The sequence below is a fragment of the Jaculus jaculus genome, chromosome X (genome assembly GCF_020740685.1).
Source record: "Jaculus jaculus isolate mJacJac1 chromosome X, mJacJac1.mat.Y.cur, whole genome shotgun sequence".
Classification (NCBI taxonomy): Eukaryota; Metazoa; Chordata; class Mammalia; order Rodentia; family Dipodidae; genus Jaculus; species Jaculus jaculus.
The window spans coordinates 134,456,558-134,483,355 of NC_059125.1; the positions used below are offsets into that span (position 1 = coordinate 134,456,558).

At 40.6% G+C, this 26,798-nt stretch overlaps 1 protein-coding gene across 2 annotated transcripts in view; it reads right to left on the reverse strand.

Annotated features, from left to right (window-relative positions):
• Arhgef6 (Rac/Cdc42 guanine nucleotide exchange factor 6) overlaps nt 1-26,798 on the reverse strand; it is a 164,790-nt gene that overhangs the window by 20,172 nt on the left and 117,820 nt on the right. For both annotated transcript variants that reach the window (XM_045140179.1, XM_045140180.1), the window contains 3 exons: nt 9,927-10,065; nt 6,614-6,673; nt 1,480-1,626 (listed from right to left, as the gene is read on the reverse strand). In XM_045140179.1, coding sequence (XP_044996114.1) covers nt 1,480-1,626; nt 6,614-6,673; nt 9,927-10,065 — 346 coding nt within the window. The remainder of the gene's footprint in view (nt 1-1,479; nt 1,627-6,613; nt 6,674-9,926; nt 10,066-26,798) is intronic.

The window sequence follows — 26,798 nt, forward strand, 5'->3', positions numbered from 1 at the left end:
ATTCTCTCAGATCTCTGTCTCTAGCCCAGTTTCCTTCTACAGAATCTTTCTTCCTCCCTTCAGCAGATTCTTCTGTTTCACGAGCTCTTCCTGTCTTGCCCTTAACATGTGCACAGTCCCTTCCTAAAGGCCTTGCACACCCCATGTGGCTCCTCATTCATAATATCCCATCTCTTGACATTTTATTGCCAAATTACTTGCTGCCTTCATTTTCTTTCCATTGATCCCTCCCTAACCACATTCCCCTCATCTCCCTCAAAGCCATCAATAACTGCATTCTGGCAAAATCCAATGCCTTCTTCTTGGACCTCACACTCTTTGACCTCTGACCCTTCCACAGCACTCAGCTTGTTGGCCACTTTCAAATGTTCTTCCGGGAATTTCCATGAAACCACATTCTCCCATTTTTTTCTCTCCTCTCCAACTTGAACCCCCTCCCTGCACTGGCCCCTCCTCCTTTTACCCCTGGGATTTACCCCAAAGATGGGAATGACTAATAGTTAGCCTTACTGCATTAACCTTCCCTGGGGCATCTGCATTTTCAATGAGATTGCTTATTAACCCAAAGCAATGAATCTCTGCCACAAGCATGTCAGAGAGTATAGGAAGAGTGTTTGGGAGAATGGGGACAACTGTAACCCCTGATAAATCATATCAGATGACATAATCAACCTTTCTCCCCTACCCTGGCCCCTTCCTAAAAGAAATAATCCATCTTCAAACCCCTTTGCTTCTCTTTGAATATTTACTTCCTAGGAAGGCACATCCGTCAGGGACAACTATACCTCTGTGTCTAACTCTGACCTCTCACCTACATTTCCATAGTGTTTTAACAGCTGCCTATGCAATAACTCCGCTTAGAAATCTCTAGCCTCCTGACCATTAGCATGTCTAATATTACATCTCTAGCCCATTTGTGTCAATTTTACCATCTATGTGTGTCTCAGGGCTGCCCTTTATGCATAGTTCCCATGTTAGCTACCCTTTCTGTTTTTGGTCCAGTGCCCACCAACCTAATACATGGTTGTCACCTTTTAATGTCACTGAGACTCACATCACGGTTTTCTGCTACTCAGGCCTCTTTCTTATTTCCTATTGCCTGTTGTGCCATCTGGACTACTCTAGACGGATGTGCAAGGTTCATCACCTCCTGCCTCAAAATGGACTAGCACTTGCCTAGCATGCACAAGGTCCTGGGTTCTAGCCCTAGCACCAGAATAAAACAAAAACAAAACACAATGATTACTCAATTTGTTTTCTAGTTGTAAGTGGACTTTTGATCTGTTTTCAATTAGTTCTTTGGAAGCAAGGATTACTGGTATTCTTTCCTCCTATATCCAATAGCAGAGTATGGGGCCAAGAATAAGGGTTCAGTTTCTGGTCTGAATTTTGGAGTATTTGACCTTGATGGAAAGACAAACAAAGAAAGGTAAATTTGAAAGATGGAGGAAACATTTGGTGTGCATTGAAACACCTTACCTCACAGGTTCCATACTGCACCATTACTTGCGACATAAAGATCACATTTCCCAAGGTTTTAATATCTTCCCCTTCCCATGCCTGAATAGGTTCAGACAGTATCTGTAGCTCCAGCTGCTTTCTCTTTCTCAGATCTTGGCACTGCCCCTACATGTGCAAATTAGAACATAATGGAATAAGAATTCTTATGAAATGGATCTGTGAAAGCTTTCAGGCCCAAAATAGGTGTTGCTTTTGGCTATGTGATTCTCATGGGATTCCTTTATTACTCACTCTGAATACCATGAGCAGTCCCATTCCTGACAGACAAAAAGATTCACTACTCTTAGTCTCTAGCCTTGAGCCCCTAAAAGTTGTTTGAGGGAGAGATAATTTTCATTGTGTCAAAGTATAAAGATAAAATGGTAAATCAGGGCTTGTTTCTCCCTCCTTGAGGAATTTGTAGAGACAAGAAGCAGAATCCCATCAAGTAGAGCCAAGAGAGATACAAGCTCCTCTCTATCATGTCAGTCTTTGTATAAACAGGACTTTTGTTACAAAATAATTTCATTTTATGATGTATGCTCACTTTTCAACAAGGTATCAAGGTGACAATAATAGCAACAGACAAACAAAAACAAGACTCCAAGAGATAGAAAGAATATAAACTTATTTTTGTCATAGTCAATCTGTTCATTATGATGCATATGCACTGTCTTGGACATTATTTAGCATTTTATTACTAATAAAATGTTAAGCTAACTGTCATTCTGAGGTTATCAGTTAGTAACTTACCAGCATTCATTCCAAAATGGATACAAGCATAAGCATATGGTTAGTTATGATGCTGTCTCCATGTGAATATAGTCTAATAGCCTTTGGAAGTCATTTTTCTATTAAAAACCTCCATTGCACCATTCAACAAAATGAAGATTTGAGAAATAAATATATGATGTAGATTTTTAAAGCACATGTTGTGGGTATGAAAATAGTACAACCATCAAAACAAGTATTAAAACATGATCAAAAAGAAGCACTCTTAGTTTTGTTTAGATTTTGAGACAAGGTTACATGTGGCCAAGGCTGGCCTCCAACTTTCCACTCAGCAGAAGTTAGCCCTGATCTTTCTGCCAGCATCCCAATGGCTTGGGTCACAGGTATGAGCTACCTTCCCCAGCACAAGCACGTTATTTTTCTTTCTTTCTTTTTAAAAGAGACCTTTTGCATTCATTGACATAGAAAAAAATAGGTACATTGGAATAAACCTAACCAAGGAAGTAAAGAATCTATACAATGAGAACTTTAAAACACTCAAGCGAGAAATTGCAGAAGACACTAGAAAGTGGAGAAACATCCCTTGTTCCTGGATTGGAAGAATCAATATCGTGAAAATGGCAATCTTACCTAAAGCAATCTATACATTTAATGCAATCCCTATCAAAATTCCAAAGGCTTTCTTCATGGAAATAGAAAAAACAATCCAAAAATACATTTGGAATCACAAAAAAACTCGAATATCTAAAATAATACTGAGCAACAAAAAAGAGGCTGGTGGTATCACCATACCTGATTTTAACCTATACTACAGAGCCATAGTAACAAAAACAGCATGGTACTGGCACAAAAACAGACATGTAGATCAGTGGAACAGAATAGAGGACCCAGATGTAAGCCCAAGTAGCTATAGCCACCTGATATTCGATAAAAATGCCAAAAATACTCATTGGAGAAGAGACAGCCTCTTCAGCAAATGGTGTTTTGAAAACTGGATAAATATCTGCAGAAGGATGAAAATAGATTCTTCTCTCTCGCCATGCACAAGAATTAAGTCCAAATGGATTAAAGACCTTAACATCAGACCGGAAACTTTGAAACTGCTAGAGGAAAAAGTAGGGGAAACCCTTCAACATATTGGTCTTGGCAAAGACTTTCTGAATACAACCCCAATTGCTCAGGCAATAAAACCACAGATTAACCACTGGGACCTAATAAAATTACAAAGATTTTGCACTGCAAAGGACACAGTGAAAAAAGCAAAGAGGCAACCTACAGAATGGGAAAAAATCTTCGCCAGCTATATATCTGATAGAGGATTAATATCTAGGATATACAAAGAACTCAAAAAGTTAAATAATAAGGAATCAAACAAGCCAATCAAAAAATGGGCAATGGAGCTAAATAGAGAGTTCTCAAAGGAAGAAATACGAATGGCATATAAGCATCTCAAAAAATGTTCTACGTCACTAGTCATCAGGGAAATGCAGATTAAAACTACATTGAGATTCCATCTCACTCCTGTCAGATTGGCCACCATCATGAAAACAAATGATCATAAATGCTGGCAGGGATGTGGAAAAAAAGGAACCCTTCTGCACTGCTGGTGGGAATGCAATCTGGTCCAGCCATTGTGGAAAACAGTGTGGAGGTTCCTAAAACAGCTAGAGATTGATTTACAATATGACCCAGCTATAGCGCTCCTAGGCATATATCCAAAGGACTCATCTCATTTCCTTAGAAGTACATGCTCAACCATGTTTATTGCTGCTCAATTTATAATAGCTGGGAAATGGAACCAACCTAGATGTCCCTCAACAGATGAGTGGATAATGAAGATGTGGTACATTTATACAATGGAGTTCTACTCAGCGGTAAAGAAAAATGAAATTATGAAATTTGCAGAAAAATGGATGGACCTGGAAAGTATTATACTAAGTCAGGTAACCCAGGCCCAGAAAGCCAAGCGCCACATGTTCTCTCTCATATGTGGATCCTAGCTACAGATGACTGGGCTTCTGTGTGAGAATGAAAATACTTAGTAGCAGAGGCCAGTAACTTGAAAAGGAGACATAAAGGGTGGAGAAAGGAAGGGAGGAGGATACTTAATAGGTTGATATTGTATATATGTAATTACAATGATTGTAATGGGGAGGTAATATGATGGAGAATGGAATTTCAAACGGGAAAGTGTGGGGGTGGGGAGGGAGGGAATTACCATGGGATATATTTTATAATCATGAAAAATGTTAATAAAAATTAAAAAAAAATGTTCTACGTCACTAGTCATCAGGGAAATGCAGATTAAAACTACATTGAGATTCCATCTCACTCCTGTCAGATTGGCCACCATCATGAAAACAAATGATCATAAATGTTGGCGGGGATGTAGAAAAAAAGGAACCCTTCTGCACTGCTGGTGGGAATGCAATCTGGTCCAGCCATTGTGGAAAACAGTGTGGAGGTTCCTAAAACAGCTAGAGATTGATCTACCATATGACCCAGCTATAGCACTCCTAGGCATATATCCAAAAGACTCATCACATTTCCTTAGAAGTACGTGCTCAACCATGTTTATTGCTGCTCAATTTATAATAGCTGGGAAATGGAACCAGCCTAGATGTCCATCAACAGATGAGTGGATAATGAAGATGTGGCACATTTATACAATGGAGTTCTACTCAGCGGTAAAGAAAAATGAAATTATGAAATTTGCAGAAAAATGGATGGACCTGGAAAGTATTATACTAAGTCAGGTAACCCAGACCCAGAAAGCCAAGCGCCACATGTTCTCTCTCATATGTGGATCCTAGCTACAGATGACTGGGCTTCTGCGTGAGAATGAAAATACTTAGTAGCAGAGGCCAGTAAGTTACAAAGGAGACATAAAGGGTAGAGAAAGGAAGGGGGTAGGATACTTAATAGGTTGATATTGGATATATGTAATTACAATGATTGTAATGGGGAGGTAATATGATGGAGAATGGAATTTCAAATGGGAAAGTGTGGGGGCGGGGAGGGAGGGAATTACCATGGGATATATTTTATAATCATGGAAAATGTTAATAAAAATAAATAAATAAAATAAAATAAAATAAAAGAATCAAGAAGGGGCCCGAGGAGGTGGCTCAGTGGCTAAAGTCCTTTACTGCCAGCCTGAGTTCAACTCCCAGGCGTCTGCGATCCCAAGGCACCTGTGGCAATGGGGGAGGTGTAGAGCCAGGAGAATCTGGAAATTCACAGGACTGCCAGACAGGTGCACACAGCGGCAAAACAAGAGACCCTGTCGCAAAAAGAAGGTAGAAGGATGGGGCTGGAGAGATGGCTCAGCAATTAAGGCACTTGCCTGCGAAGCCTAAGGACCCAGGTTCAATTCCTGTGACCTACGTAAGCCAGATGCCCAAGGTGGCACAAGCATCTGGAGTTTGTTCACAGCATTTGAAGTCCCTGGAGTGCCCATTCTCTCTATCTGCCCCTCTCTCTCAAATAAATAAATAATGTTTATAAAAAAAAAAAAGAAAAAAATAGGTACAAATGAGGACAACTGTCATGGTTTTGAGTGAGCTGTTCTAGGAGCCATGTAAAACTGCCAGGATTTTAACTACTTTTAACTTACAACAAAATTAGGATAATCCCTTGGCTGATGTTCAACTTTCATTGAAACATAGATATATCAGTCAGTAATCTTTCAACAACAACAAAAAATGTTGAACATTACATTATAATCTTCCAGCAAGGATCAATAGCTGAACATTGATCCAAATCACTTAGAATGCTCAAGAAATGTCAAATATATAGCTAAAGTTAACCTACCACCAAAATAAAGCTTTCTTTGCTTCTAAAATGGCACCAAATGGTTTTATATCAGTGGGTTCAGGAAGACATTAACCATGATAGTCAAGATACAAGATTACAGTACCTTTAGTAGGAATCTATATTAAGCAATTGCATTTTAGTACATTGTTTTTCCTTTCATGAAGGATTTCTTTTTCATATGCAAAGAGCAAATTCACATCTTCTGGCATAAGTAGCTGAATCCAGTATTGACGCGAATCAGTGAATGACGAATTATACAGACATGGAGTAAGCAACAGGGGGTAAAACAAAGAGAAATAAGGAAACCCCCCACCTACACACTGATGCTTAATGTGGCTAAGACTTCAAATGTGATTGCTTTATACCCTCAGCCTGGCAACCTTTCATAGGTAAGCATGATTTGGGCAGGACAAAATGAAAGGAAGCAATCATTTAGATGCTGTCACAAGAGCTACTGTTTCCATCCTAAAGACCTTCACATAAGGGAAGGAATGTTACACACAAACTACTCTTTCAGGAATAAAGTGTACAAAATGGAGAATGACAATTTGAGAGTATCACCTACCATGAGTGTTTTGAATGCTATAATTGCTTTTAGAATGTCCTGATGGTCTGGATGAGTGTCCTATCAAAGGAAAACATTTAAAAACAGAATTAGAATATGCCATTGATGGGGGGAGGACAATATAACCACAAAAGGATAGCAAGAAAGAATAAGGAGTGATAGAATTATCCCATATCTTGATTGTGGTGGTGATAATCTGAATCTTTACCTGGGCTAAAATTCACAGAACTATGAGCCCAATGAAATAAATTCTTTTAGACATATTGAGAATCCATTTGCTAGTCTATTTTTATTTATTTTTTAAATTTTATTTACCTATTTATTTGAGAGAAAGAGCAACAGAGAGAGCAAGCACACCAGGGCCTCTAGCCACTGCAAATGAACTCCAGACCCAGGTGCCACCTTGTGCATCTGGCTTACGTGGGTACTGCTAGCCCTTTTTTTTTTAATCCTTAAATTACCATACAGTACAATTGACTTTTTACATATAAAACATAATACACTGCTATATTTATTTCTAATTTTCAAGTAAAATTCTACATTCTTATACGTGTACATATATCCACATACACACTGTGGAATAACTGTGTGTAGCTAAGTACAACTGACTTTTAAGATAGTTGGTAGCATTCTGTACCTAGTAACGACACTTTAGGTCTCTTTATTAAGGACGAGTTCCCATTTTTCTCTTATATACAATAATAATAAATTTAATTATTTAGGAAACATCACTGCTCAAATAGTGCATCTAATGTTGAAACATATATATGACGTGTTTTGTATACCTTATGTAAGGGGTATGTATAAACCTGCTCTCCCCACCCCCAGAATCCTTCTAGCCATGAGCAGGCCAACTTTGCACGCCTAGTCTCTGGTAAGAAAACAGAAGGCTAAATAAACTACAGGTGTGAGCCAAGCCACGTATAGTATTACTCATGGCAAGTCAGTGTGTAGTCCTCCATGGTAAACTTTATCCTTACCCAAATCAGCTGACAACTCAGAATTACAGGCTCTTTTCTGCTGTTAGCTAGCAATCATGCCAAGTGACCAGAAATCTGGACAGTGTTGTGTTTCACCCTGTAGTGCGGTAGCAGGGAGGGGACAATACCATCTGATAGCAGGAACCAGAAGGGAGCCAAAGCCAATGTGACCAAACTAAGAGAAATCCAAGCTGTGTTGTGAGGGAGATAGAAAAAGGGTCTGGAGGCTGGAGAGATGGCTTAGCGGTTAAGCGCTTGCCTGTGAAGCCTAAGGACCCCGGTTCGAGGCTCGGTTCCCCAGGTCCCACGTTAGCCAGATGCACAAGGGGGCGCACGCGTCTGGAGTTCGTTTGCAGAGGCTGGAAGCCCTGGCGCGCCCATTCTCTCTCTCTCCCTCTATCTGTCTTTCTCTCTGTGTCTGTCGCTCTCAAATAAATAAATAAAAATAAAAATTTTAAAAAAAGAAAGAAAGAGGGTCTGGGCTGGAGGAGCACCTAATGCCTGGGAGTTGGTCCCAAGTTGCATGTGTGTTTGTTCTGCAGCATTGAGAAGGAACAGAAACTGGATTTGGGTGATAAGCAAGGAGGGGCAAACCTCAAACGGTTCAGTGAAGTGCTTCAGCTTATGGAAAGACAATGGGAGGTCAGCACCTTCCCAAGCCCCAAGCCCCAACTGAAATCTCATTCTGGCGGGCTTTACTCACCTGCTCCCCACTACCTCCAACTTTCAGGCAGCTCAAACACCCTGAGAATGTGGTTTCACTCAGAGAACATGCTTTCATTCCTTACAAATGCTGACAAGCTCGGCAGCATGCAACCTTTTTCTTTAAAGATAATCAACCCTTTTAAAACCTCAAAACCTTTCCCCAGACACAGGAAGAGCAACTAGGGTAAACACAGTCTTCTCCACCCACACCTCCCTCCCTGCCCCACACATAATCATGAAAGAGCAGCATAAGGAGCTGACTTTTTTTTTAATCACAACAGGACCTGAGCTCTTAAAATATTCAATGATAAGACTTCATTTGAAAATCTTAATATTTAAAAAAGATTATAACTATACTACAACTGTTACCAATAAATTGTTAAGTTAAAAAGTGAAAGTGTGGGCTGGAGGGATGGCTTAGCAGTTAAAATGTTTGCCTAGCCGGGCGTGGTGGCGCACGCCTTTAATCCCAGCACTCGGGAGGCAGAGGTAGGAGGATCGCCGAGAGTTCGAGGCCACCCTGAGACTACAGAGTGAATTCCAGGTCAGCCTGAGCCAGAGTGAGACCTTACCTCGAAAAACCAAAAAAAAAAAAAAAAATGTTTGCCTGAAAATCCAAAGGACCCGGGTTCGATTCCCCAGCACACACATTAGCCAGATGCACAAGGGGGTGCACGTGTCTGGAGTTCATTTGCAGTGGCTGGAGGCCCTGGTGCACCTATTCCCTCTTTCTCTCTCTCTCTCTCTCTCTCTCTCTCTCTTCTCTCTTTCTCTCTCTTTCTCTCTCTCTCTCTCTCTCTCTCTCTCTCTCTAATAAATAAATAAACATAAAAAATAAAAATGTTTAAAAATTGAAAATGTAAGGGAGCTTTGATGGCTATGTATCACTGTATAGAAGAGATGCAACAATATTGGACACGTTTGCTGATCTTTAAGAAATACCAGAATCTAGCCAGGCATGGTGGTGCATGTCTTTAATCCCAGCACTCAGGAGGTAGGAGGATTGCTGTGAGTTCAAGGCCACCCTGAGATTACATAGTGAATTCCAGGTCAGTCTGGGCTACAGTGAGACCCTACCTCCAAAAACAAAAAGAAAGAAAGAAAGAAAGAAAGAAAGAAAGAAAGAAAGAAAGAAAGAAAGAAAGAAAGAAAGGGAAAGAAGGAAAGAAAGACCAGAATTTTTGGTAATCCAGTCATAAAACTAAATGATCTCAGTGTTTTAGAGATAAATCTTCAAGCCTATCATGTACTATGTTCTCTGTGTCTTCCTTTCTTTTTGTTGATCTTCACATTTTCTAAATGAACCAGAACAACAGAGAGCTCGAGGTCTTACTTTCACTGAACCGACATCTACTTGTCAGAAGACAAAAGAAAACCAAAGCTCCCAGGTGGGCACAGATTTGATGGAAGCAAAAGGACTGAAAAAGAAGATATGAGATGGGAACAAGGATGGATTTATATAGGAAAGAATAAGGATCATATTTTATTGTATAAAGAAGAACACTGGAGACTTGGGAAGAGAGAAGATCGGATCAAGTAAAATTCAAAATTAAGACATTTTCTGGATCCTTAACAAGAAGCACAGAAGACTACACTTCATGGAAGCCCTTGGTAAAGATTGACCTTACCTCCATGTGCCGTTCCAACTCTTGCAAGAGAGTAACATACTTTTCCAGTCTCATGAACGGTTTGCTGAGGCTTGTTGTTAAAATGAGGATACCTGGGCTGGATGCACCTTGATTTTCCATGAATCTCTCTAGATCATCACTGGTCCAAAGGAGAAAAAATAAATAAAAAGAACAAATTTTTATTATTGCTGAGTATTGCATATAAAGAACTATCAACTGAACATCATGTTAATGTAGTCTGCACAATAAAAATCCAAAGATAAATTTGTTCCACAGGTACAAATGTTGTCAAATTCATTTTAGCTCAATTTAACCAGTCTTTATTTAGCTCTCCAGTGACATCAGCCCAATGCCCAGCACAGGAGCTCCAGTAATGAGCCAGGCACTTGTGATTCCTGGTGTTATTCTTCGACACTTACTGATTAAGGATCTACTAAGTGGTAGGCTGTGTTCTCTAATGGTTCTACAGCAATGAACAAAACACAAGCCTCCATCCTTACGGACCTACACCTAGTGTTGGGGGTGGGATAAAGAGTCTATCAGATAACAGCAACCTCAGCTTAAAACAATGTTTTGTTAGTCACTTCAAAGACTAATTATTTGCTAGTCAGATGTCTAGGTTAGCAACTCTAAGTATTCCGTGTCACTCACTTGTGATATTAGAGAATCACAGCCTACATTCAAGTTAGCAAGGTATTAATATAACTAATCCCAAAGTCACTTTGCCTAGGATCTGATCCAGTGCTGTAAGTTACCTGAACACTTCCTTAAAACAGCAATTTGGTGGGGAAAAAAAATTTTAAAGTATATTTCATGAGCTACACCCTGTAAATGTATAATGTAGATGGATAATTCTCAGCTGCTGCTTTCTCTGTCTTTAAGAACCTTTCTAGATTGTCTCCTTTCCATCAGTTGTGGTATATCAGTCCTGAAACTACAAGGCCACTTTAATATATATTTAAGAAAATATAATAGGGTTGGGAAGATGGCTCAGTTGGTAAAGCACTTGTCATACATGCATGATAATTAAAGTTCATATCCCTAGCACCAACATAAATGCAGGATGGGTGTGGTGGCTCACATTTAATCCCAGTGCTCAGAAAGTAGACAAAATGGATCCATAGGGGAAGCTGGCTACTTGGACTAACATAATAAGTGAGCTTTGGGTTAACTTAGAAACCTTACCTCAATAAATAAGGTGAAGAGTGATGGAGGGAATACTCAACCTAGACTTCTGATCTACACACACACACCACATAAATCAGAAAAAAATATATGGGCTGGAGAGATGGCTCAGTGGTTAAAAGTGTTTGCTTGCAAAGCCTGACAGATTCCCCAGCAGGTCAGATTCCCCAGCACCCACATAAAGCCAAATGCACAAAATGGTGTTTCTAGTTCCTCTGCAGCTGTAAGGGGTCCATATGCATATTCTCTCTCTCTCTCTCTCTCTCTCTCTCTCTCTCTCTCTCTCTCTCTCTCTCTCACACACACACACACACACACACACACACATTCTCCTCCCCCATGCATATTAACAAATAAATTTTGTTTTTTTTAATTTCAAAAAATTAAAAAGAATTACGCAACTGGCACGCACATGTAAACACAACATTCAGGAATGTGACACAGTAGGATTGCCATGAGTTTGAGTCCAACCTGAGCTACATAGTGAGTTCCAGGTTAGACTGAGCTAGATAATGAGGCCCTGTCTCCACAAAAAAATAATAAAGTAATAAAAAGAAATTATGATCAGAAACAAAGAAACCTACTACCTGAGAACATATTTTGAGACTGTTGCTTTCTCCTTTGACCATATAACCTCCTTGGTCACCTGTGCGTATCCAGCAGTTCTAAATCTCCTTCAATCTGTTTATTCCCGGCCTCGACAGCCTTTCTTACATACTCAACAAGGACTCCCTACTGACAAGTAGCCTTCTCCTCCTTCCTAAAGCATATGTTATACAGTAGTTTCCAACTGCAGTGTGTTGCCACACCTTGTGAAGTGTGTTCAAAGAAACTTGCTATCAACAGTCCACTACTAGCAGGCTTGGGAATGAAGCAGATGGTAGACTGTTTCTAATAATAATTAACACTCCCTCCTCAGGCTTTGGGGAGTAGCGAAGGATGGCATTTCAGCCACGATACCACCAGCCTCAGTCATGTAATAGCACATGGATGTCAGAAGGAGCAGAGCTGACGATGGCTGCTTTACTGGAAGCTAAATCACATCTGAGTGGTCACATCAGTGATGACTGCTAGCTATTTTGTTCACTTTCACAGGCATATTCCTGAAGCAGTATAGGGAGAGAAAATGCCCAGACTTGGAGTCATAAAACAGTGGGAGCTGTAATGGTTAATCTCCATCATCAAATTGACAGGCTCTAGGATCACCTAGGAGAAAAACTCTGTGGGCATGTCTACGAGGGAGTTTCTAGACTACAGTCGCTGAGGTGGGAAAAGCCACCCTTACTGTGGGCAGCACCTTCTATGGACTGGGGTCCCAGACTGAATAAAAAGGAGAAAGGCTGGAGAGATTGCTCAGTGGCTAGGGCTCTTGCCTTTGAAGCCTAAGGACCCAGGTTCAATTCCCCAGTACCCACGCAAGCCAGGTGCAAAAAGTGACACATGCTTCTGGAGTTCAGTTGCAGTGGCTAGAGGCTTTGGCACACCCATTCTCTGTCTCTCTCCTCTGCATGTCACTCTCTGCTTGCAAATAAATAAAAATTTTAAAAAATAAACAGGAGGAAGTGACTGAGCAGAGGCATTTCCCTTTCTCTGCTTCCTGATGGAGGTTACTATGTGGCCAGCTGCTTTATGCTCCAGCCAACATGCCTTCTTGCCATGATGAAATGAAAGCTGAAATAAACTTTTCCTCCATCAAGCTGTCAGGTATCTGGGCATAGCAACAAAAAAGTAGCACAGTGACCTTGGATGAGTTGTCTGAGCCTCAAGTTACTCATCCACAATGATTAAACCTACTTCCTAAATAACTGTGCAAGCGGAATTCAAGTTGTTTGTATGTTAAGAATTTTATATTCAAAAAAGAATTTTATATTCATTTATTCTTGCTTAATATTCACAACTGCATTTCAACATAGGTGGTATCTCCATTTTACAGATGAGAACCCTGAGGCATAGGAGGATAATGGCTATGAAGTGGCTATGGTAGGCTTAATACCCAGGTCTGAAGCCAAAACCTTGAATCTGTCTGTGACACTACACTTCCTCTCTACATACAAAGAATTTAATTTTTTAACATATTTTATCAATGATTGATTTGAAAACACACTGAGAATGCGAAAGAGAGGGAGGGAAGAATGGAGAGAATGGACCAGGGCCTCTTGCCATGGCAAATGAATTTCAGAGGCATGTATTACTCTGATCATCTGGCTTTATGTGGGTTCTGTGGAATCGAACCCAGGCCATCAGGTTTTGCAAGCAAGTGCCTTTAATCACTGAGCACTCTCCAGTTCAATTTTTTTCAATTTCAAAGTTGTCAATAGATACAATATTATTAGTTAGCTAAAACAAATACCTAGCTAGAATCTCATTTATAAAAACTACTAGTATGGCCAGGCATGGTAGTACACACCTTTAATCCCAGCAACCAGGAAGCTGAAGTAGGAGGATTGTTGTGAGTTCAAGGCTACCTTGAGACTGGGCTAGAGAAAAACTAGCACTGGAGAGATGGATTAGTGGTTAAGGCACTTGCCTGCAAAGCCTAAGGACCTAGGTTCAATTCTCCAGTACCCACATAAGACAGATGCACTGTGTGTCTGAAGTTTGTTTGCAGTGGCTTGCGCTCGCTCGCCCTCCCTCTCCCTCCCACCCACCCCCTCTCCCCCTCTTTCTCAAATAAATAATTGAAACAAAAAGCCAGGTGTGGTGGCACATGCCTTTAATCCCAGCACTTGGGAGGCAGAGGTAGGTGGATCGCCGTGAGTTTGAGACCACCCTGAGACGACACAGTGAATTCCAGGTCAGCCTGGGCTACAGTTAAACCCTACCTCGAAAAAACAAAAGAAAAAAAAAAGAACAAAACTACTAGTATGGAACTAGGAATGTGGCAGAGTTGGTAGAGTTGGTATACTAGACAAGTATACAGGGAGCCTTGGGTTTGATCCCCAGTGCCACAGCAACTAGGCATAGTGGGGCATGTCTACAATCTTAGCACTCAGGATGTGGAAACAGGACTAGGAGAAGGTCAAGGTCATCTTTGGTTACATAGCGCATTTGAGGCCAACCTGGGCTACATGACCCTGCCTCAAAAAAATCCAACCAAATAAAAACTACTAGTACCAATAGTACTAATGGATAGTCAACTGATGTCTAATCTCCAACCAAGAACAGGAAGCACATAAAACAGCATTAAAATGCATCACATAGAAAACATAACTAGGAAAATAACAGATTTGGAAAGTGCATTTGAATAGAAATGTAATCTGAAGAAAAGCACGTTCCTAATTCCTTTTCAGTGTGGTAAATAAGTGTTGTGTTTTCTTTCCATGACTCAATGACTACCACATCCTCCATGTTCGAGTCTAATTCATGCAAGAGTTACGGCAACTAAAAGCAAGGGCTTATGGACATTGTAACTTCTGTGCTTGCTAATTCTAGCCTTGATAAATACTATGAAACATTATTTTTTTCAAGAAAACATGAAATTGATGTTTTAGATTAAAACAGATGGCTGGGGAAATTAGAAACAAATTTTTCCTATAGAGACATTGTCTACTGTGATAACCCTAAAACACATATTTAACAAATAAGGGTATTATGTAAATTAATATTATTATAATACCCAAATATATTATCATTGTGACAAAACAATCTGTCTTTATTTTTATTTATTTATTTTTGAGAGAGAAAAAGGCAGAGAGAGAGAGGGAGAGAATGGGCACACCAGGGCCTCCAGCCACTGCAAACAAACTCCAGATGAATGTGCCCCCTGTGCATCTGGCTTACATGGGTCCTGGAGAATCAAACCAAGGTCTTTTGGCTTCTCAAACAAATGCCTGAACCGCTAAGCCATATCTCCAGCCCCAACAATCTGTCTTTAAAATGCAGTGCTTGGGGCTGGGATATAGCTCAGCTGGTAGAGTGCTTGCCTAGCATGCATGGAGCCCTGATTTCAATCCCCAGCACGACATAAACCCAACATGTTAGCTCCTACCTGTAATCACAGAACTTGGGAGGTGGAAGCAAGAGGATAAGGAATTCAAGTCCATCCTCAACTAGATAGTAAATCTGAGACCAGTGTGGGTTTCATCAGATCCTGTCTCAAAAATAATTACATATTTTTGAGGCTGGAGACATGGCTTAGCTATTATGGCACTTGTGTGCGACGCCTACAGACCCAGGTTCCACTCTCCAAAACCCACATAAATCCGGCGCACAACGTGATGCACGCGCACAAAGCTACACTGCCCACAAGACGGCGCACGAGCCTGGCGTTCCATTACAGTGGCTAGAGAGGTCCTGGTGTGCCAGTTCTCTTTCTCTCTCATAGAATAAATAATATTTTAATTTAAAATAGCCTGTTTGAAATCGCAGTAGGTTAAAGCTTGGGTTTGGAGCTTCATATATTCTGTACATATGATGTAATGGATCTGAAGCAGTTTTCACTGTGTGCGTGAATACTACTTGAACTCAGCATACATGTATTTCCTAGAACGCAAGGTGAGTGGGTGGGGCTCTGCTAGATTCTGGGTTGGGCTGGAAAGCTGGAGAAAATTGTTCTACATTATAATAGTACCACAAAGCTTCACCCTCCCATCTAACAGTGTTTCTGTGGAATTTTTGTGCAAAGTTTAAACATGAATGAACATAACTCTGCCGCATGAAGGGTCAACGATTCCTCCTTCCCACCCTGTGGAAAGGGCTTCTGACCACAGGACAATTCCAGGGGTGCTGCTTACAGTGGGTAGTATGGATCCATAGTTCCCCTTTTCTTTTTCCAGTCCCTAATATTAAGCCATCTGCTTTGTTTGTTTGTTTGTTTGTTTGTTTGTTTGTTTGTTTGTTTGTTTGTTTTTAAACAGGGTCTCATGCAGCCCAGGCTAGTCTTGGGCTCCTGATACTCCCACCTCCATCTCCCAAATGCCCGGATTACAGGCATGTGTTCACCGCGTGGATTGTCTGCTTCTTTTCTGTCCCCACCCCATTTTGTTTGTGACCAGTCTGTGAGTCTGAGACCCTTTCCTTCGGTTCTGAAAGATAGAAAAAAAGCATGATCAAGGCTTGGAATTTTTAATGTGCTCCTTGTCCCTAAAGCAAGCAAGCACACAGCACCAATGTAAATAGAAGGTGATGAAAACTAACAAGTAGTCCCTATAACACTATAATGGAAGTGAGTTCCAGATTTGAGTGTGTTCGCTGTCTCCTCCTGTCCAGCATGTCTGTTCCGTCTCTCCCTTGTGGAGAAAGTGGGCAGATGCCACACTAGCACATGGGGGGGAAATGGGTATTTCTGTAAGGGCAGCAGTTATTCCCAGGGAGAGCCAGAAGGCGCATTAGCAAGTCAGCAGGGGAAAAAGGGGGAAATCCCCAAAGACTTCACCCAGGGGATAATAAATGACTAGGACAGCCATGAGAATATATGTAAATATGGGGACATGTAAGGTTGACATCTTATTAATATTCCAATTCAGGAAACACTTTAACACATTTTTTCTGTTTTCATCAGTTTTTAAATTGAGGTATAATTACTTGAAACATGAATGCCTGTGTTTGTTTTTCTGAGTTTTGACAAACATCTCATACTTTTGTCATGACAGAGAACATTTCCAACCACCCTAAAACAGAAGTTCCCTCTCTTCCAGTTAGTCTGCCCTCCACAGACTGTAACCCATAATGATTTCTATTCCAATATTACTCATATTCATTTTAATCTTTTAAGTTGTTCATTATATCACTACCATTCTGGTCCTAACATTGCTATGAATCTTTGAATGCTTTAGCAGTTGAATGCAAATGTACTCCATAGACTTATGTGTTTTAATACTTAATCCACAGTTGGTGGTGCTATTTGGGAAGGTTGGAGAACCTTTAGGAGGTGGAGCCTTGCTGGAGGGAGTGTGTCCATCAGGGGTGGGCCTTGACATGGTGTTACAGACCAGGCCAGTTTGCACTTTCTACTTCCTCCCTGAAGATGCAAAGATGTGACATAGGCTTCCTCCTCAGGTTGACATGCATCCCCCACCATAAAGATCACTTAACTCAAAACTACAAATCAAAAATAAACCCTTTCCTTCCTTAAGCCACTTCTGGTAAGATATTTTGTCTCAGCAACAAGAAAGTAAATGATGCAAATGCTATTCAATTATTTTGTTTTCAAGGTAGGGTCTCACTATAGCCCAAACTGACCTGGAATTCACTATATATTCTCAGGGTGGCCTAGAACTCATAGTGATTCTCCTATCTCTGCATCCTGAGTGCAGGGATTAAAAACGTGCACCACCACAGCTGGCCTAGTCAAGTATTTGCATTGTTCATATTTTACCTACCTATTTCCCTGGATTTGTTTGTTTGCTTGTTTGTTTTACAAGAGAGGGTCTTGTTGTAACCCAGAGTGACCTGGAATTAGTCTCAGGCTGGTTTTTGAGACAAGATCTCATTCTATAGTCCAGGATGACCTAGAAGTTGCTACATAGACCAGGCTGACCTCAAACTCACAGAAATCTACCCTCCTTAAACTTACGAGCACTGGATTCACAAGCATGAGCTACCATGTTCAGCACCAGGGTCTTGGTTTCTTTTTTTAGGTCAAGTGCTTATTAATATCCTGTTCTAGTTCATAGACTCTGAATAAGCGGTGCTAATAATACAAATAAATGGTCACACATGATTAGGTGATATGAGTTACCTAATCTTTTGCAATGCCAACTACTTGAAAATTAACTCTTAGAATCTACTCACAAGTCTATCCAAGTCACATTATCTCAGTCTTCAGAAGCCTTTTATGTTTTCTGGTTTTTTGTTTGTTTGTTTGTTTTGTTTTGAGTTAGGGTCTCATTCTAGCCCAGGCTAACCTGGAACTCACTCTGTAGTGCCAGGCTGGTCTCAAACTCACAGCAATACTCCTACCTCTGCCTCTTAAGTGCTGAAATTAAAGATGTGTGCACTATGCTCTCCTTCCTCAGTAGACTTTGAAAGTGCTCAGAGAAACAGTATTTTCAGTTTACAGATAAGAATATTCACCAGAATCTGCTCACCATTCACCATTGGTACCAGAACTAGATTTTTCTTTTGCTTAGTCCACTGTCTTTGTATGTACACAAAGAAAGAGTATTTTGAATTCCAAAACTCAAATATTCGTGTTTCTTCTCTGAAAACTCATAGGTTGCCCATTGCTTCCATCCTCCAGAATAGTGTTGAGCACGGCTAAAGGCCAGGGATATGGCTGTGTCTAGTGCCTTCTTGCTTCTCAGTCCAGCTAACCAAGAAAACACTAGACTGTCAGACATGGACGGCTTTACTTCATGGTACCTCTCTTCAAAGTCTCTTGGGTTCATCTGTACAGCCTTACCCAGCTCACCCAGTGGTATATTAATAGACCCAGGAATTTTTTCATGTTCAAGAATTTCCCATGTTTCTTTAACATCAATTAACATAAGGTTTCTGGAATTCAACAGGTTAAGTTCCTTATTTATAAGTGACTTTTATTTTTTTAGAAATAGCAGTACAAAAATGATGGTGGCTTTCCCAAATTAGCTTCAAACAGTTACCACATAGCGCTGTCTCCACGGACGCAGCCCCCAGCACCAGGCAGGGCAGCATCTGCCCCAGAACCCCACGGACTTTAGCACATTTTTAACAAGACACCTGCATTCAATCATACAATTTTGAGGCTGGATGCCTGCTCATGACCAGTTTTTGCAAGCATTTCTGGATTGATACTGCCACCTACAGACCAAGAAGGAGATGTTCACCAGAGCTGAGCAGTTTTGGGGTGAAGAATACAAATCCACCAATGTTCCTATTTCACTGCAAATTTTCATCAAATATAAGACTTTAATCTAAAATTCCCGTAAATCTCATTCACCTATGTTTGTCACTAATATTTCATCATAAATGACCAAGAAATTCATGAAAAATAGCAAATATTATATTAGAAGCACATCTAAGGAAAGTCTCAAGCATTTTTAATATTTTTAACTTTTTATTGACAACTCTATGCATATAGACAATTACCATGAACATAATCTCCTGCCATCACCCTCCATCCTCTCCCCCCGAATCTGCCTCTACTGAATCCCTTCTTCTAACCCCATATATTTTCATTTTATTTTCACCCTTACATGTAAATAAATTAGAAGACATAAATGCAGTTCTGTGAAGACTCCAGTATGTTTTTCATCATTCCAAAGGGTATCATACAATTCACAAAATAATACCATGAACCTGGCCAAGAAGAGTGGCTATATCCATCCAAAAGTCTCTTAAATGATTAGGCTTATCCCCTTGAATTCATTCTACTGTTACTCTTGGTTGGAGAATCTGCTTTGCTTTACAGAAAGCAGTGAAAATTGGGGAGAATCAAGATTGATCAATATGACAAGAAATGATAGACGAATGATTAGCACAAGACAAACCACCTTCATCACATCTGCCAGGGCCCAAAAGACAATGAAGATCTAAACATAAGTGTTGTTTTCACTGCTAACCTGACACCCAACTCCAAGGAGATGGTGATAGACCCTGAGGACACTCAAAACACCTCAAAGCAGAAATTTAGAGACTTCAGAGAGCTTACTACGAAAGTAGTCTTATAACGCACACACAAAGACTGTAAGAGCCACAGGGTAGGGAGGTGAACCCTGAGGTGTTGTCCACGCCCTGACAGTGACTGGTGTATTTATAACCTTACAGGTAACACTAACAACCCCACTAAAAAGGGCCCTCAGGGCTGGAGAGATGGCTTAGTGGTTAAGCGCTTGCCTGTGAAGCCTATGGACCCCGGTTCGAGGCTCGGTTCCCCAGGTCCCACGTTAGCCAGATGCACAAGGGGGCGCACGCGTCTGGAGTTCGTTTGCAGAGGCTGGAAGCCCTGGCGCGCCCATTCTCTCTCTCTCCCTCTATCTGTCTTTCTCTCTGTGTGTCCGTCTCTCTCAAATAAATAAATAAAAAATGAACAAAAAATATTTAAAAAAAAAAAGGGCCCTCAATAGATTAGGGGTGGGGGCGAAAGGATGTAACAGTATAACCTAGCCGGGTGTGGTGGCACACACACTTGGGAGGCAGAGCTAGGATCACGGTGAGTTCAAGGCCGCCCCGAGACTCCATAGTGAATTCCAAGTCAGCCTGGGCTAGAGTGAGGCCCTACCTCGAAAAAAAAAAAAAAAAGAGTATAACCTGATGAGAATATGACTAGCACCTCATACGGTCTGGCAATAAAATTCACAATCAATTAAAAGATATCAGAGAGTCTAGGAGAGAGAAAGGCAACAGAGAAAAGATAGGGCTGTAGGGAAAAGACAAAGGGCCAAAGGAGACTATGATCATAGTACATTTTGTACATACATAAAAAAATGTCAATAAAATACCACTAACCAAAATCAAGCAAACAGTATTTTATGATTTTCAAAAATCATAATTAAACCTTCAAGTAATTATGAAACAAATTTTAAATCATAATAACTAAACAGATCTCTACTGTTATTTATAAAATTCCTACTATAGCTAGAAGATGAATAAAGTTGGTGGGGCATAAATCACTCCATTTAATAATCCATCCACCATGCAAGGTAAATGGCTTTATTCTCATTTTATTAAAAAAAACCTAAAACTTAGAAATTAAGTGTATTACCTTGTGTAACAGTTTCTAACTGAGGCAATATAAAAGTGGTAAAACTTTTTATCCCAGGTCAGGTAGGGGCGCTTAAAAATAAATGATGGTGAGTTCTACAGTGAAGATGGTGGCATGAGAGATCATTAAATCCACTCCCCAGTGAAACAAGTGTAACTGGTGCCAACAATAAAAGAACCATTTGGAATCTCTAGAGACAGTTCTAATGCCATATGACAGAAACATTTGTTCACAAAAGTGTTCTAAAAATTTTGAAGAACAGGGAGAATTGGTGGCATCTTACTGTGACCTGCAGCCTTCTTCTCTCTTTTCTTCACAACTCACTTGACAGATGCTCTACCCCATGCCAATATAGCCAAGAAAAGAGGTCTCCTCGTCTCTTAGCTACCAGTCAATAGATAAGTTTCACCAAATGACACAGGTCATAAGCACGTCACATTCCTTTCAACTCTAGGTAAAAGATGTTAAATTTCCAGTAGGTGTGGCCAAGAAGCAGGAAGCTATAGTCCTCTGGCTACCATACTCAGGGCTAAGGCTGAACTCCAGGATTAGGAGGTGGAAAATGCTTCTACTCTCACTGCAGCTCACTTGAAGGTTTGAGGTTCCAGGCCAGGAGAGGCAAGCTAAAAAGTCCAACTGGGCAGATTGCTTAGTAGATATAACACTTGTTACACAAGTGTGAGGCCCAGAGTTTGGATCCCCTGAACACACATAAAGCCCAAGGCTATATCAAACATCCGAAATCCCAGTGCACCTACAATGACAAGGGAGCTGGAGACAGGGGGTTCCCTGGAGGCCTGTGGGTCAGTTAGCCTGACAAACACAGTGGTGAACGAAAAGACCCTGCCATGAACAAGGTGGAACATTCCATAAAAGGAGGCAGAAAGAATGTAAGAGCCAGAGAATGGGGAGGAGCACTTTGAAATGCTATCTTTCAGACATAAAGTAGTCATTGCATTCATGACTTCACAGAGACTTTCATTACCTACACAACATTGGGTCCACCAACATTTCATGACGGATGACGGAGGAGAATAAAAAAGACATAAAAATAGCAGAAGGTCTAGTTGTAAAGAAGAAGAAGGGGTTCAGTGGGAATGGAGATGGGGAGAAGGGACAAAAAGGGTAATGGGGGGCTGGAGAGATGGCTTAGCGGTTAAGTGCTTGCCTGTGAAGCCTAAGGACCCTGGTTCAAGGCTCGGTTCCCCAGGTCCCCCGTTAGCCAGATGCACAAGGGGGCGCACGCGTCTGGAGTTCGTTTGCAGAGGCTGGAAGCCCTGGCGCGCCCATTCTCTCTCTCTTCCTCTATCTGTCTTTCTCTCTGTGTCTGTCGCTCTCAAATAAATAAATAATTTTTTTTAAAAAAAGGGTAATGGGAAGGGATTATGATCAAAATACATTATATGCAAGTATGAAAATTGCTAGTAAAAAGTTTAATTTTTTTTAATAATAGGAGAAAAAGATGATGACATCAAATTAAAAGAGAGACTAATGGGGGGATATGATGGAGAGCAGTGTTATGGGGGGAAAGCAGTGGGGGAGGGAAATACCATGGTTTGTTGTCTGTAAGTATAGAAGTTGTCAATAAAAAATATATATATTTCTTAAACAAAAAGGCTTTTTAGCCCTAGCAGGAGATGAACCACTCCTCACACATTAGCTGGGCCCCAAGGGAAACCACAAAGGAACTGGCGAGATGAGCAAGAGTAATGCTTCCACAGCAAGCCTGACAACCTGCACCAGGGTGATCGAGACAGACACTGAGGACACTCAAAACGCACCAAAGCAGAAATCCAGAACCTGATGAGAGTTCCACACTTAAAGTAGACTTAAAACACACAAGATGGGTATGGTGGTGCACGCCTTTACTCCTAGCATTGGGGGGGAGGGGGCAGAGGTAGGAAGATCGCCATGAGTTCAAGGCCCCTCTGAGACTACATAGTGACTTCCAGGTCAGCCTGGGCTACAGTGAAACTCTACATCAGAAAACAAAAAAAAAAAAAAAAAACAGCCACCACAGCTCAGAGAATTTTGCAGAAATGGGAACAGAAAGAATGTAAGAACCACAGGGTGAGAAGGAATAACCAGAGGCATTGCCCTCCCAACAATGACTAGCTGCTGCTCTCACAAAACATAACCCACAACCCCAGGGCAAATACCGGAAATCCCACTAAGGAGGTAGCTCAGAGGGATGGAAGTGGGGAAGAGGGAAATGATGGTACCAACACATGATGTGTCAATACCAATTTCTACTTAATAAAAAAAAAGTTTTCTTGAGAAAAATATTCTTTATTAAACATTCTATTTTGCAAACAACTTAGAATCTGGTAGTTAAAATGTCTTCTCCAGTTTACCTGGAAAATTTTTAAGAATCATCAAAAAATGTTATCAGCCATCTTTCTTAAAACTTCTTTTTATTAGAAGCATTTTAAATTAAACACCTCAATGATTTAATCCAGAATTTAGCACTCAAAATTTCTTAGGATAAGCTTTAGTCTGGAAAATCCTTAGACAAGCCTTAGGCTTAAAGTTCTCTTAGGCTTACTTAAATTTCTCTCTTTATTATCTTTCTGTCACCAAAACGTTCTTTAAAATAAATGTAAAATAAAAGCAGCCCAGGAAAATTACAACCAGACTTGACTTACAATATTAACCCAGTGTAAACATTGATGTCATCACCTGATGGATCTTCCTCATAAACTAATACATTTACAAAAGCTTTAAAAAGGTTAGAACAAGCTGCGTGTGGTGGCACATGCCTTTAATCCCAGCACTCGGGAGGCAGAGGTAGGAGAATCGTCATGAGTTTAAGGCCAGCCTGAGACTACGTAGTGAATTCCAGGTCAGCCTGGACTAGAGTGAAACCCTACCTTGAAAAACCACAAAAAAGGTTAGAACAAATTATATAAAAAATGGATATTTAAACCTAGAGCAGGGCTGCAGAGATGGCTTAGCAGTTAAGGTGCCTACCCGTGAAGTATAAGGACCTAGGTTTGATTCCGCATTCCCACATAAGCCAGACACACAAGGTCACATATGCACACAAGGTCACACATGTGCACAAGGTGACACACATGTCTGAAGTTCTATTGCAGTAGCTAGAGGCCCTGGTGTGCCAATTCTCTCCCTCCCTCTCATAAAATAAAGATTGTGGATGGTGGAAGAGGGCAAAAGTTAAGAAGGGGTTCAGTGGAAGGATGGAAGAGAGAGGACAAGAGCAGGTAACTGGAAGAAATTATACTCCAAACAAATTATAGAACATATATGAAAATTGTCATTATTGTTAAAAGAGAGAGCTATAACCACCTTTGCCCTCCTGGTTGGCAAACCCTCAGCCTCTAGGAGTTCATTTCCTGGCCAAGTTGTTGTTATACTCACATTATACTCTTTTCTAAATAAATCCTTGTTCATTACTTATATGCCTAATATCAGAATACCCAAATATAGACTGTAGAGATTGCTCACTGGTTAAAGTGCTTGCTTGTGAAACCTGATGGCTCGGGTTTATTCCCCATTACCCACATAAAGCCAGATGCACAAAGCAGTCCATGCATCTGGAGTTTATTTGCAGTGGCAAGAGCCTCTGGCATTCATTCTCTCTCCCTCCTTCCCTCCCTCCCTCCCCTCTCTCCCTGTCTTTCTCTCTGTCCTTGCAAATAAATAATTAATTTTTAAAAATATACCCAAGCTGGGCATGGTGGTGCACACCTGTAATCCCAGCACTCAGGAGGCAGAGGTAGGAGGATTGCTGTGAGTTCAAGGCCACCCTGAGACTACATACTGAATTCCAGGTCAGCCTACGCTTCAGTGAGACCCTACCTCAAAAAAACAAAACAAAAACAAATACCCAAATATATAAAACACACAGACTTAAAGGGAGAGAGAGACTCCAGCATAAAAATAGCTGGGGACATAAATACCCCGCCTTAAGCAATGGAGCGATTATTCAGACAAAATCAACAAAGAGCCATCAGAATTAAATTATCCTAGATCAAATAGACCTCAGAGCCATCTACAGAACATTACATTCAGCAGTTGAAGAATACATATTCTTCTTAGCAGTATATGGAACAGTTTTCAGGATAGAGCCTATGTTGGCCACCAAACAAGTCTCAACATGATGCATTAAAAGGTAAAATCCGCAACAAAAATTTAAAAAAAAAATACTTTAGAAAGTATAGAAAGCCTTAACAGATCAAAAAGAAGTAATTACTTTAGGTCAGATAGGTTTACTTTTGAATTCTACTATTTACTTGTAAAGCTTGCCAGCCCAGGTTCCATTACTCAGTACCCATTAAAACCATATGGACAAGTGGCACACATGTCTTTGCAAGGCAAGAAACTCTGGCATGCCCATACACACACACACACACACACACACACACACATTGAAATAAAACAAAATATAAAAATGGGCAAATAATTAGAATAGGCACATTTCAAAATAAAGGTATATAAATTGCCAATACACATATGAAAGATAGTCAACACAGTTATTCATAAGGAAAATGCAATCAATATCACAATGAGACACTACTGCACATCTCCATTAAGGTGGCTATATTCAAAAAGACTGACAATAGTAAATGCTAGTGAGGGTGTGGTGAAAATGGAACACTTATATTGTGGCCACCTTGAAAAACAGTTGAAAGTTCTTATAAAGGTGAAGCATGTACAGATGATTTTTCAAAGCAACAAGCTAGGGAGATGGCTTAGCAGTTAACAGTGCTTGCATGAAAAGCCTGATGTCCTGGGTTCCAATTCCCAGTACTCACATAAAGCCACATAAGCCACATGCTCAAAGTGATGTATGTGCCTGGCGCCCCCCCCCCCCGTCTGTCTGTCTCTCTCTCCCCCTCTCCCTCTCTCTCTTCTTTCTAAAATAATTAAGTATTTTTTTAAGCAGCAATAGCGCCGATGGCGCACGCTGGTAGGATATTGCTGAAGGGGCAGAGGAAAGAGGATCAGGAGTTTGAGGCCAACCTGGGCTACACATTTTTAAAGCAGCAATATTCACAATCCACAGGTAAATAACAATAACATGTGATATCCATACAATGGAATAATTTTAAATGATGTGCTGATACATGCTATAATGTGTATGAAGCTTAGCAAACATTACGCTAACCTCAGGGAAAGAAAAGTAAACTAAATTGAGATGCCACCTCACACAAGCAGAATGGCAATCACCAAGAAAACAAACTCATAACTGAGGGCTAACTCCTCAATGCATGACCCATATACCTCAACAAGGAGGGGCCGGGGGGGAGGGGAGGACAGGGGGGAGGCTAACAATGGTACCAACTTGACTGTATTCACTGAGTACAAAACTAATTAATGAAAAAAAAGAAAACAACAATAAGTGTAGCAAGTATGTTGGAAAAGAGGAACATTTATATGCTGCTTGTGGGACTATAAACTAGCACAACCACTATGGAAATCAGTGTGGAGGTTCTTCAAAATTCTAAAAGTACAACTTGGGGGCAGAAGAGATAGCTCAGTGGTTAGGGTGCTCGCCTGCAAAGTCTAACAACTCTGGGTCTATTTCCCAGTACCCATATGAAGCCAGATACACAGGGTGGCACATGAGTTTGGAGCTTGTTTGCAGTGGCAGGATACCCTGGAGTGCCCATTCTCATTCATATTCTCTCTCTCTCTTTCTCTCTCTCTCTCTCCTTGCAAATAAATAAAATATTTTTAAAAATAAAAGCAGAATATGGGGGCTGGGGAGATGGCTCAATGGTTCAAGGTGTTTGCTTGCAAAGCCTACAGGCTGCGTTCAATCCCAAACCACCAACCTTTATACATTATATGCAAATAAATAAGTTTTTCAACTTTTTTATTGTCAACTTCCATAATTATAGACAAGAAACTGTGATAATTTCCTCCCCTTCCCCACTTTCCTCTTTCACAAATCTATTTTCCACCATATCCCCTCCCCTTCTCAATCAGTCTCTCGTTTATTTTGATGTCAAAATAAACAAATTTATATTTATTTATTTATTTATTTATTTATTTATTTATTTATTTATTTTGAGAGAGAGAGAAGAGAGATTGGGTGCGCC